Source organism: Mesoplodon densirostris, chromosome 6 (genome assembly GCF_025265405.1).
Source record: "Mesoplodon densirostris isolate mMesDen1 chromosome 6, mMesDen1 primary haplotype, whole genome shotgun sequence".
Taxonomy (NCBI): Eukaryota; Metazoa; Chordata; class Mammalia; order Artiodactyla; family Ziphiidae; genus Mesoplodon; species Mesoplodon densirostris.
Window position 1 is genome coordinate 26936167 of NC_082666.1, and position 13558 is coordinate 26949724.

Consider the following 13558-nt stretch of genomic DNA (forward strand, 5'->3'; position numbering starts at 1 on the left):
GCATTAACTATCAGTAATCATGGGCTCAAACTTATGAATCTCACAGAATATTATTTGCAGTGCTTTTTTTAGATAGGAGCAAGGAATTACTTGGAACATGGGGAAGAAGAAAAGTGATCATGTGTTCTGATTTGTGAGCAAGTTAGCAAAACTGAGGAATAGACATGGTCAGCAGCACAAAGCACCTGACCCTTGTTTTGTGTGCATCAGAGAAGAAAGGAACAGTCCTGGAGTACAGAAGATAGCTTTGCCTGAGGAACATTTCCACATCTTAGAATGAGTTTTCCTTCTGCTGCATAATATTGCCAGTTTAACTGTGCCCTGAACTACATTCTGACACTTAAAAAAAAAATCTCCCTGCTTCAGGTACACTCCCCTCGATTATGCTTTGCTTGGTGAACGCCATGAAGTGATCCAGTTCATGTTGGAGCACGGCGCCCTGTCCATCGCAGCCATACAGGACATCGCTGCCTTCAAAATCCAGGCTGTCTACAAAGGGTACAAGGTCAGAAAAGCTTTCCGAGACCGGAAAAATCTCCTCATGAAGCATGAACAGTTGAGAAAAGATGCTGCTGCCAAGTAAGTATGAGATCTAGCGACTGTGTTCTCACAACTCAGAGTCAACGTGGAATGGGGCTCAGTGGTGGGAGTGGCCAGGAGAGAGAATCAGGAGGGAATCTGAAATCACTGTGATCCTTGTACCCATGTCACCTTCCCTCTTCTGCTCACCAGCCCTTCAGAGGACTGAGGCTAACAGGAAGGATAACAGCCTAATCTCTACTTGGTGGCTGTTCCTCTAGGTTAGTCCTTGACCTTCTAACTCCGGAACAAATCACCGTCACACCCACCCATGGCAAGGAGTTGGAGGATGCGGGTGCTACCTGCAGTAAGCTATGAAGGGACAACTGTCCTCTCACCTTTCCTACCTTTCCACAAGAAACTTATGCCAGTATCTAGCCTACTTTCGCTAGACTAAGTCTAGTTCTGATTTGATTGAAGCAACCAACTTGCATAAATAACTTGCTTTCCCCCACCTATTCCTTAACAAATCTGTACTAGGTAATGTAATTTATTCAAGAAATATTGATTGAATTCTTACTACACATACATAACTCTTGGCTTGAGCTTAAGGAGAAAATAGTACTTGCTTCGAGGACCTCACACTTTTTTGGATAATGATATATAATACGCAAAATAGTCATTTTTGCTGCATACATTGTGATTATTTTGCCATAAGTAATTGATTCTAGATTATGCCTTGGTTTGCCTTTTCTTTGATACTTGTTTTGGGTATTTTAAATAGCAAGAGAGTATTGCGTTAACAGGTATAATACCGAAACCTCTGATGAGAAAGATACGGATGACAGGCAGATTCTTGAGGGATAACTTCCTGGCTGTATCTTGAATGTTTCCAAATCTTGAGTCCTTCCAATTCTTGAATCCTACCATATCTTGCCCACAAGGAGGAAGCATAAGTGTAATAAATAACAGTTAAAAATAATAATAAAAGGCAAGATAAACTATGTTAGTAAGAAGTTGAATACCACTATGAGCTGGAATGCTAACCATCTTGTCAGTCTTCAAGACAAGATTGACAGAAACACATCATTTTCTGCGACTCTGAAGCTACTGAAATAGTTGATATCTTGGGAAGTATTATTTTGCACTCTTCTCATAACAAGGCTCTTTTCACTTTTACCAAAGAATCCGGTATTAACCTAAAGCCTCTACGTGCCTCTTTTGCAGCCTTCTCATAAAAGTTCTCTGCATGTGAGTGACAGCTGTAAGTGGGTAATACTTGTGACAAATTATCCTGAGTTGCAAGTAAACATTCTCTGCAAGGGAAGGAATATTGTATTTCCGACTACCGATGTTTCTATAAACTCAAGTTTAATGTGTGAGAATCCACTTTCCGAATTTGAAGTCATAGCTACCTGAATATGAGGTGAGGCTGTATAAAGCCACCATAGCTGACTTTCTATGTTCCCAAAAAGGAGTGTATTGATCCAAACACATTCCACTTTGTTACTGCAGAGAGGGGCCCCAGAGTTCTCCTTCCCCCCCCCGCAAACTCCCTTTCCAGGGGAATAGAAGGATTGTGGTTGAGTGAAAAGGAGACCAGCGTTCAAATCCAGCATCTGATATTTACTTGAGATGAACTGAACACAGCATTTCTCTCTCTGGGCCTCAGTTTCTCTATCTGTAAAACATGACAAATTAGACTAGCTGATTTTAGGCACGCTCCAGCTCAGTGGAAACCCCTGTCTTCATTGTTAGTGACCTCAGCCTCCTCTTCCTCTCCTTTGCCAGTGATGCTGCCCAGAGGCTGTATGCCTGGGGCCAAGAGTTCCAAGTCAGTGCACGCTGGGAACTGAAAATACATTTATCAGGAGAGCTGTACGGAGGAAGGGGTTTCAAATAATGCCATGCTTAAAAAGAGTACTGGTTTGCAGTATTTTTTCCCTAACATGGCCTTTTGTAACTCCAGGCCCAGAGGGTTTGAACCGACAAGGAGATAGATTTAGGAGACATCTCTGTAGTCCAAGCCCCACCTTCTACCCTTTTAGTTGTTATCCTGATTAGTTTCAGTGTTGTGAAAGATAGGCCCTCTTCGTTCTTAATTCTTCGTTTCTGAAATTGATTTTTAAAAACACTTTTAAATGGTAGCTGTGCTTACTGTGATAATCATTGCAATTACCAACACTGAAAATCTCCTGTACTTTTTCTCAGTCACAGTCTTTCCTTTATTGGTCCTCATTATTGGGAGTGAACAAGTTTCTTACACTTCCTAACCATCACCTCCTACAGACATTGTAGCATAGATCTCCAAGAGAAATACTTAAATGGAGAAGTAACTGGTTTAAGTTGTATTAATTTTATTTCTCAAAAGTTATTTCTGAAAATCTGAGTCAGTGTTTAATTTTGGTTTTGAGAAACAGAAATCAGAATGTTAAAGCCAGTCTTCGCTGTTGCCGCCTCATTGGCGCAGGCACATCATGTTGCCTCAATGTACCCTTCCCTGTTTCTCACGTTACGATGGCAGAAATCACCTTCCTTAAAGTAAGGATGTCGAAGAAACTGATTAAGCTTAAAGGGATTACTATTTTACTGGTAGAGAAATTGGGAGAGAGAGAAGTTTTAGTCATATTTTCGAAGTCATTTTTTTTTAGAAAATACTATTTAGGAAATACCTATAATCCATTTAAAAGCACTTAACAACTCATACTGCACCTCCTATGAGGTTGCCAAAATGCACATTACTGTAGTTTACCTGCCAAAGCACAGAGTTGAATGCACATGAAAATAAGACTGTGTTTATGTTGATCACTCTTATTCCTTGAAGCTTCCTTTTTCCCAGGTTTTTATTTCACTCTCTAGTCTCAGATCTCCTCTAAGTCCCTGAACTCCCCCTTCTCACATCTTCTTAATTATACCATTTCCACACTGAGGTCAGCACGGCAGGCTAACTCCTCAGACTTCTATTCATGCTGTACTCTTTTCACTGAAAATATATCCACTCTGAAAACTTAAATTACTTCATCTCTGTAGATAACCCCTTCATCTCTCTCACACCTTGAGCTCCTGGAACTCTAATCCCAAATCATCCGTTGCCTACCGGGCATTTCCACTTGTTACTTGCCAGTAGGTCAGATCCTTGGACATTTCCATTTGCATGTCCTGTTGTCACCGTCACTTCAGGCTCACTGGGTGGAACCTACAACTTATCACCACAGCCTGTCTCCCCTGGCCTCCTGATTTCCCTACTAGGGCTGCTGCCACTGATTCTGCTAATTCCTCTTTCTGAAATGGCCTTTGCTTCGGTTCTTCTGTCCCACTGCTCTATAGAGGCCATCATGCTTGAATACCATCCGTGATACTACATCAGACCCTTCAACATTTGACTTCCGCTTATATCTCCAAGTCTCATTTCTCTCCATTAGTTCCACCCTCCCACCCCTCACACTCGAGGCCTCAGCCATCCTGAACTTGCGCCACTTCCTCACTTACCACCACGCTCTAGGGAGACCTGAGCTTCCTTCTGGCTAGTGTATGAGACTGAGTATGACTCTTAGAGTTACATAATCAAGTCCAGTTTGGGTCACCCACTTCAAACTCTTGTAATGCCAAAGTCCCTTGCATGGGAAGTTGCGCTGTGTCCTCAAAAAGTCAAGTGACAGGGCTTCCCTGGTGGCGCAGTGGTTGAGAGTCCGCCTGCCGATGCAGGGGACACGGGTTCGTGCCCCGGTCTGGGAAGATCCCACATGCTGTGGAGCAGCTGGGCCCGTGAGCCATGGCTGCTGAGCCTGTGCGTCCAGAGCCTGTGCTCCACAACGGGAGAGGCCACAGTGGTGAGAGGCCCGCGTACCGCAAAAAAAAAAAAAAAAAAAAAAAAGTCAAGTGACAAGTTCTGTGCCTCTCAAGCAGCACATTTCGTTAGTGGGCAGTTCTGTCTGGCAGAAGTTCTTTTCTACCTTTGGATCTTGAGCTACCCCTTGAAGCAAAAGAGAAAAGTCTAAATCCTTTTCTAAAAACCAACTTCCAGATAATTAAAGAAGGTGCTCATGATACTCACACGCGTACCCCAGCTCTCCTTCTCACTTTGTAATAGATCCCCTTGCAGCCAGCTTCCCAGACATGTTCAGTTTGTCAATGCCTTTCTTCAGGGTTGACCCATAGGTCTGAATCTCCTGCTCATCCAGTGGTCTGATCCATGGGGAATCACTTCCATGATTCTACTCCATACCATTCCACTTCTCTGAGCCTCAGTTTCTCATCAGTAAAATGAAAAGATTTCTTAGTCCAGGACAAGCTTTGGGGCTCCATGAGTGCCCTGAGACTGTAGGCAGTATTTTGTGTGTCATGAGCATATGTGCATTTGGTGGGGGAGAGAGGATCTTTGGATTTTTATTACATTCTCTAAGAGGGTTCGTGAATCATAGAAAGAATTTTTTTTAATCGCACTAAATGATATCTGAGGTTCCTCCCAGCTCTAACATTCTGTAAGTCAAAGGTCCTAAAATGCATGACATTTTCTCATTCCCCTGAGAGGAAGTCAAAGACCAAATATTACTAAGCCTGTTATTCAGCGACAATGAAGAGATAGAATCTGACAGACCCCCACATACAATGCAATACCACCTGAAAAGGTTAGAGCTAAACCTTTTCTGTCTGGTGAGGTAATCAGTTTCCTCTCACTGGAAATGTTCCAGCAGAAACTGAATTGTCATCTCTCCAGGATAATATATAAGGAATTTTAAAACGTATGTGAAGAGCTGGTCTCTCAGATCTCTTCAGAGTCAAAGATTCTATGAGAGCTGTGCCCTCCCATCCGCCTGAAATAACCTTTTCTCACCTCCCTCCTTTCTCATTTTGACATTATCTCCATGTAGCCTTTTTTCCTCTCCTAGTTTAATTAGTCTCCCACATCGTCCCTTAGCTCTGGGTAGATATCTCTATTTCAGCATGCATCACATCTAGAACTCAGTATCTGCAGGAGGTATGGGTCTGATTCCCTGCTAGATTGTCAATTCCTGGAAAGCAGGGATTGTATTATGTACCTCCATACTTCTAGTGCCTTAGAGCCCTTGATATATAGCAAGCATTTAATAATATGTGTTCAGTAACTGCTCCTACAGTGGGTCTAAGACATTACCTAAGTCGTTCGTCATTCTGGGCCTTAGTTTCCCCCTCTGTCAAATGGAAGGGTTGGACCAGGTCCTCTCTGAGGTCTCCTTCAATCTCTGTAAGTGGACCAATCACTGTAACTTGTTTGCCTTACTCAGACAGCAAACACATTTATGTACCATTTATCCTCATAACACGCACTGGCACTTGTATTTGTGCATTTGGTTTTCCAGCTCCCTCCATATTTATCATGAGCAAATTACCATTTGACAGGTTTATGATTTTAAAAAGAAACCTAAGAGCACTAAGGTTTATCACTGCATATACTTGAACATTAGAACCCACTATGTGGCTTCCCCAGAGAGGTGTATTTGCCCAGTTTTGCCAAGAAATTAATTCTATCAGACATTGTAGTAATAAGCAGGCTCTTTCCCATTCCATGAGCATTCAAGTTGCTATTTGCCATGAATACAAGACCTAAGAGAGGCTTGAGAGATGTGGTTAAAATAGCTTCTACAGAAAAAGGATTTGTGTGGTTTCAACAATGAGCATTTTCTGAAAATATCGATAGGCCCAGCCCTGTAACTCTTAGATGGCGAGGCGCTCGTGCCACACCCAGGTTTCTTCACTTCTAACCAGATGCAGTTGCAGCTTAACAGCTTTACCTGTTAATAAAAGTAATAATGGTTACTTATATTAATACAGTGCTTTATAGCTTACAGAATTCTTGTACATTAAATTTGTACAAAACCCAATGAAGTAGACAGGGCAACTATCCTTAAACCCATTTCATGCAGGGGAAAATAACACAGAGAGATTAACTTGCCTGAAACCACACAGCTAGTAAGGGAGAGTTGGCACATGAATCTCAGTCTTACCCAAAGCCAGGGCTCCTACCATTGCTTGGTTCAGGGGAATCAGCCCTCCAGCCATGCTTATGCTAAGAGGCTCTCTCCAGATGCCAGCACCATCTGATAGGCCAGCATGGAACAACCTTGCTTCTTTTTCCTGACTTGTATGCAACATGTAATTGTTGGTGGCAAAAGTCACCAGGCCCCCAAGTCAGCTTTTGTCCTAACTCAGTGCTTTTTCCGTTGTGCCGTGTCATTTCCAGTGATTGTTAAGAGAGTGGTACCAAGCCACCAGCATCAGTTCTGCAACATAGTTCAGTAAAAATCTTCCTGTTATTCTCCAAGCTAAACATAGCAGAGCATACCAGTATCCTTCTAAATCCTTGAGAAAGTTAAGAAAATTAGTTGGCCCCAAGCCTACACCAGGACGATGAACAAGAATGACACTAGGGCAAAGCTGGGTTAAATCGGTACAACAGCAGGACACGCTAACTTAACCTCCTTTTTCTGTGGAAACCATTTTAATCACATCTCTCAAACCTCTCTCAGTCCTGTATTCATGGCAATGGCAACTTGAATACTCATGAATGACAATGAGCCTGCTTTATTTCTGCAATGTCTGACAGAATTAATTTCTTCTTGTTAAAAATTGACAACTAAGGGCCTCCCTGGTGGCGCAAGTGGTTAAGAGTCCGCCTGCCGATGCAGGGGATACGGGTTCGTGCCCCGGTCTGGGAGGATCCCATATGCCGCGGAGCGGCTGGGCCCGTGAGCCATGGCCGCTGGGCCTGCGCATCCGGAGCCTGTGCTCCGCAACGGGAGAGGCCACAACAGTGAGAGGCCCACATACCGCAAAAAGAAAAAAAAAAAAAAAATTGACAACTAAAACTCTGTGGAAGCCACATAGTGGGGTAGGGAAAAAATCCCTCAACTGCCAGGACTTAAACTTTCCAGGCCCAGAGGCAGGTCTGTGCCGTATTGCGCAAACAGATGCATTCAGTGCTGAGATGCTGAAGCCATGGAACATTCAAGTCTTTGAAGTTACTGCCCTTGATCTGGTTCTCTGCACATCAAGCAATCTTTTGATCACTTGGTTTCTTACTGGCCTTTTTTTTTTTTTTTTTTTTTGCAGTGGTTATCTAGGTTTCTCATTTGCAGAAGTCCCCATTCTTGGGTCTTAGATCTGGCTTGGGAGGGCTCCAGGGTATATCTCTGACCCACAACAGCCCTTCAGAGATTTGCACCAGCAATGTATGCCTTGGGTCTTTTCTTCCCTGGGTGAAACAGCCCCGTTCCTCCAGCCCTTCCTTTGGAGACCCTCTTTACCCTGTGGTGCATAGGACCCAAAGCAGAGGTTGTCAAAGATCTGATCCCCAGTTGGCTTTCTTACATTTTTATACTGTGAGCCTCTGGGGAGCTGCAAAAATTGCTCTAGAAGAGACAGTACAAGCCAGACTAATTGGTAGCCCATCAAAAGCTGTTGTCTGGCTGATTTCCCTTAAGATAATAGAAAAAAAAAGGGGGGGGGAAATGTGGGACTAGTTTATACATTAAGATTCTGCTATCTTAATAAATTTCCTGCTAAAATATTACTTGCTGTGTCACGGACAGGATTTTTTTTTCTCTTTAAATTTTCATGTTGGGCCTCCCTGGTGGTGCAGTGGTTAAGAGTCCGCCTGCCGATGCAGGGGATACGGGTTCGTGCCCCGGTCTGGGAGGATCCCATATGCCGCGGAGCGGTTGGGCCCGTGAGCCATGGCCGCTAGGCCTGCGCATCCGGAGCCTGTGCTCCGCAGCGGGAGAGGCCACAGCAGTGAGAGGCCCGCATACCGCAAAAAGAAAAAAAAAAAATTTTTCATGTAAAGTAGAATAACATTGGTTCTTTTTCTTGTATTTGTTTCCTAAGCTTTACAAAAATAGGTCAAGTGTATAGCATGGCCTACCATAAAGGTTAAAGATCTTTGACATTCTGTAATAAATTAGTTGGAGAAAAAACACTTAAATTTTAGGACAGTTATTGAGTCTAAGGGTTCAGGACTAAAAACTACGCTAGAAGCTAGCTTGAAATGCTGTTAATGGTTACTTTAATGTAGTCTTACCACTTTTTTCATATGACCCAATTACTTTTTTAAATGATGGAAGAAGACTGAGTAAAATTTTTAAAAATGATTTGTGAGATGAACTTTACAGGAAGAAGTAAAGCTGCTGAATTCCAGCTCAGCTCTGTGTATAGAAAGCTGTTAGCACGTAACCTTGGATAAGTCACTAAGCTCTCTGCCTCAGTTTCCTTATCTACTAAATAAGTGCATTGCCCTCATTAAAGTGAGATTCCCTCAAGTTCTTAGATTATGAGCAGTGGTTCTGGTCCTTTTCCCCCAGGGAAACACACAAACACACACGGGATCATATTCTATTCTGAGGAGCTGTATCGTGTGTGTGTGTGTGTGTGTGTGTGTGTGTGGTTGCTTTTTGTTTCAAGGCAGCAGTACAGATAAAATAGGATGCAGCTTATGTATAATTCCCAGTTCTAATCCCTTTTCCTCGGTGATCACTACTTTTACATTCAAGAACCACAGATCTGGAGATCTGCACATTTGTGGGCTGTGTGCCACCTGGAAGATTTTTTTAATGCAAAATGCATCCATTTTTAAAAAACATTAATTTACTTCTATTCATCAGCTGAGTGTGTAATTATATATTCTCATGATTATATTCTTTCTCCAGAATCTGCTTACTGAGTTCCACCAGAATGAAAAAATAACCCCTTGCAAACCTCCCCCCTCCAGAAAAGTCTTCAGAAGGCAGAGCTCCCTTACCTGCTGGCCATCTTGATCACTCTAAAAGGCTAGATCCCCTGTTTGTCCTGTGACTGCCTTTTTGGGAAGCCCAGAAAGGTCTTCAGTGACAAGGTTTGCCCAGGGGCTGATTGCACAGTGGCTTCTTGGAACTGAAAAGGAAAGGGGTTTGGTGTCCTAAAAGCAGGAGAAATGACTGCTCAAATAACAAAGTCTAGGTTATCTCCTCAAAGCTTCTTTTGATGGCAATGATATCCATGCAAATGCCAAGCCAGGCAACCCCACACGCCTGTCTGTCTGAAGGACCAATATATTCTCTTAAATCACTTCTGTTCATCAGTGCCAGTAAAAAGAGCAGCTCTCCCTCTGCCTGCCAGGAGCACGGCTATTAGATCAATTAGCAGCACCTCAGCCACCCGGATGCTTCCACCTTCTTCTGAAAAGCAGCCTTCCCACAGACAGATCACACTGAAATGGCACTTGCTAGCATCCATGTGAATCCCAGGCACTGATGATGACAGGCTGTCCAGCTCCCCTGTCAACTGCAATGCAGTACACACAAGTGTCAGCATTTGGCAAAGCCTGTAACAAGGCCAGAGTCAAATGAGAACATTCGAGCTGTACAGGAGTCAGCACGAGCCATCTGACCACTTTCTCTGGATTGCAGTCAGTGGGAACCTATCAGAGAGGCAAGCTTGGACCCCAGATCAGGGGCTTCACCACACAGGATGAAAGACCTTCAGAAGGGGAATTAAGGGACTTCCCTGGTGGTCCAGTGGTTAAGACTCTGTACTCCCAATGCAGGGGGCCAGGGTTTGATCCCTAGTTGGGGAACTAGATCCCGCATGCACGCCGCAACTCAGAGCCTGCATGCTGCAGCTGAGAAGTCCACATTGCCACAACTAAGAAGCCCACATGCTGCAGTGAAGATCCCGTGTGCCACGACTAAGACCCGGCACAGCCAAAATAAATACATAAGTAAATATATATTTTTTTAAAAGGTGGTGGGGAGTTAAGTTGACAAGACTTTATATTAAAGTGTGACTCGGATATCTGTCATCTGGGACTTTCCTCTCCCTTGAGATATAAATAAGCTTTGCTTCAGATTGCACAGTCTGTGGAAATCTGAATTCTATGACTTCTTGGGGGCTTGGGGTCTCTGCCTCAGCTCTTGGTTCCATTCCTGGGACCGTAGCCCTACAACTTGTCAGGTTGCCTATAAAAAAGCATGTATGAGCGTGGGAGGCCTTCCGAAAAGCTGGTGCCATTGAGGAGACTCACACTGCATATCCTCTAATGGCATAGTTAACGGGCCACACGAGACTTTCCTATTCTCTTAAGCTTTGCTACTCAGGGTGTGGCCAGAGGACCAGGAGCACCTGTAGGACCTGGGTGCTTGGAAGAAATGCAGGCTCTTGAGCCCCACCCCAGCCCCAGTAAATCAGAATCTAGGTTTTAGTAAGATCTCAGGAGATTCCATTCATTAATGAGTGTGGATCACAGATCTGAAGTCCTTTTCTGTCCCCTCACCCTGGACGATTCTCTGCCCTGCCCTTGCTCCACGCAGCACCCAATCTTTCGCCTTCTCTTTCTTCCCCCTCCCTTCTCTCCTGTTCTTTCATCTCTTCCCTCCCTGTCAGGAGCCACAAACAAATTCTTTGTGTCCTGACAGAGCAGACCTCTTTTCTAGAGCCTCAAAGCCAGTCACCACCTAGGCCCTGAGGGTCTCACCTTCTACCAGCCCTCAACCCTGTCCCCAAGCTTACTGAGGTATTTGTCTAAACAAGGCCCCCCACTAAGAGGGACCCTGATACCAGCTACTCTGATAAAAGAAATATTTCCATCTCATTACATAACACAGCCCCGATTTTATAAAGACATTCCAAACAGACCCTTAAATCAATTCAGGATTATTAGCCATCATGTAAGTGTTAGACCTGGGGAAACTGAGTCTTCGGCAGGAAAGTGACTTATCCAAGGTCTTTTTGTGGTTACTGGCAAAGGCAGGACCAGAAGAATTCTTAGACTTCCCAGTACAGCGTTCTCTTCACTATACCTCTAATTATTCTACTTTAAACTGCACCTTTAAATGGCAACCAAATTCTCTTCCTGAGCAGAAAATATGTATTGGGTGCCTGCTGTTTATAGCAAGCATTGTTTAAAGCTCAGAAGAGGGCTTCCCTGGTGGCGCAGTGGTTGAGAGTCTGCCTGCCGATGCAGGGGACACGGGTTCGTGCCCCAGTCCTGGAAGATCCCACATGCCGCAGAGCGGCTGGGCCTGTGAGCCACGGCCGCTGGGCCTGCGCGTCCGGAGCCTGTGCTCCGCAACGGGAGAGGCCACAACAGTGAGAGGCCTGCGTACCACAAAAAAATAAATAAATAAAAATAAATGAATGAATGAATGAATGAATATATGTATGTCAGAAGAAGCAAAACAGACCCAGTTTTTCCATACCCTCTCCTTTGCCCAGACGGCTCCCTCAGACTAACATCCTCATTCCCACCTATCTGCCTGGCAAACTCCTACACATCTTTGAGAATCAACAGTTGGGACCTTCTTCCAGGTTCCTCCACAAAATTAATCACTACTTCCTCTGTGCAAGCACGTTATTATAACATTTCTTCCATCATATGTTAAGCCTTTGTTGTCCTAGCTGTTCCGCTCTGGGTAGAAGGTTCTTCAAGGGAGGGCCAAACTCCGTGGTCCTCATCACTGTATCATCAGTGCCCAGCACAGGAGAGGCGCAGAAAATGTTCGTTTTCATCCTCTTTTTTTTCCCTTGGATATCCCTACAAATTAATGACATCAGTCAAACAAATCCTGTCCTTAACTCAGCCACTTCGTCCTTAGGCACCTGGCCCCTTTCTGGACCTGCGCTACCTCGGCCCATCTGCCCCACCCGGCCACTCATTTCTAGTCTTGGCCTCCCCTCTCTATTCTGTTGCTACCCAAAGGTTGCAGCTTAGCCACCAGCTACTTGTGTATGATTTCTTGAAAATCACCGTACCTTCTGGACCTCATCTGTAAGTTGAGTGGGTTTGACGCATAAGCTAAGAGCTCTCGATGGCAGTGTTACGAGATTATAACACACCTCACAGGTGTGTTACAATCAGCTGTGAGGTGCTTTGTAATTTTTTCATGTAATCGTTAAGGTTTACCAGTGGTCTTTTTAACGAATAGAGAAGATTAAGGGTTATCCCTCTGACCCTCATTCTCAGTTGCATTCTGATGTGCTTTCTGGAATAGGAGAAAAGGGGTGTAGTTACAGGTAGTTCCAGGGATCACACACACCTTGGGATCCTCTTATGTCTCACCAAAAAGTTCCATATCATGTGTGTCTCAACTGCGCACAGGTTGATCTATAAGATTCTTCCTGCCTCCATCATCCTTTGAGCTATAAGACCTGGATAGAGGACAGGAAATTGTGAAATTGTGAAAATCCTGAATTTCCAAATCCCCCCTGTGCTGTGGTAGCTCCTTTTAAAGTTTAAATCTCACTCAGGAACACTTGAACAGGTAACGAACGCTCTTAATTTTTTCCTCTTCCCCTTTGGCTTTGCTCCCAGGAAGCGAGAAGAAGAAAATAGGCGAAGAGAGGCAGAACAGCAGAAGGGAAGGCTGAGCCCAGATTCCTGCAGACCCCAAGCTCCTCCCTGTCTGCCCAGCACCCAGGCTGAGCCCCGCAGGCAGAACTGGGCGCCTAGCAAACAGCCTCCCTGCAGCGACAAGGCCCAGGGCCCTGAGCGGAAAGCCTGTAGACGGTCTCCAGGCAGAGGGTCTCCAAGCAGAGCCCCCCAGAAGGAGCAGCATCTCTCCCCAGACTTGCAGAGAACAGATCCCAGAAAACCAAATGGTAGGTGTATTGCCTTGTTATTCAGTGCTAACCTATGGACTGTGGGCTCTTTTGATTCATGTATTTAGACCATTTACATTTAAGGTAATTATGTCAGCACTTAAGTCGGCCATTTTATTATTTATTTGCTCTTTATTTCCTCTGTTTCTCTTTTCTTCCCTTCATTAACCAGACTCTCATGATGTGACAGCCCTGTTGTATTTCCTCAAGTTCTTTCTTAGCTTGGGACCTTTGCATATAACAATCCTTTTATCTATATGGACAAAAAGTACCTTTCATTTTTCAGCTCTCAGAGTGAATGCTCCTTCCTCTGTACAGCCATGCCTTCCCACTAAACAAGGCTTTGTTCTCCTGCTGTATGCTCCCATAGCTTTCTTGTATTTCCCTATTATAAGGATCATCACCTTTCACTGTTATTACTGGCTTACTTGTC

General features: G+C 44.3%; 1 protein-coding gene across 5 annotated transcripts in view; it reads left to right on the plus strand.

The window, feature by feature from the left end:
* Positions 1 to 13558, plus strand: part of INVS (inversin) — a 150056-nt gene that overhangs the window by 100252 nt on the left and 36246 nt on the right. For all 5 annotated transcript variants that reach the window (XR_009532773.1, XM_060101074.1, XM_060101076.1 and 2 more), the window contains 2 exons: positions 367 to 579; positions 12839 to 13125. Coding sequence is in view for 4 of the 5 variants with exons in the window: in XM_060101074.1 (XP_059957057.1) it covers positions 367 to 579; positions 12839 to 13125 (500 nt within the window). In the remaining variant the exon portion in view is untranslated. The remainder of the gene's footprint in view (positions 1 to 366; positions 580 to 12838; positions 13126 to 13558) is intronic.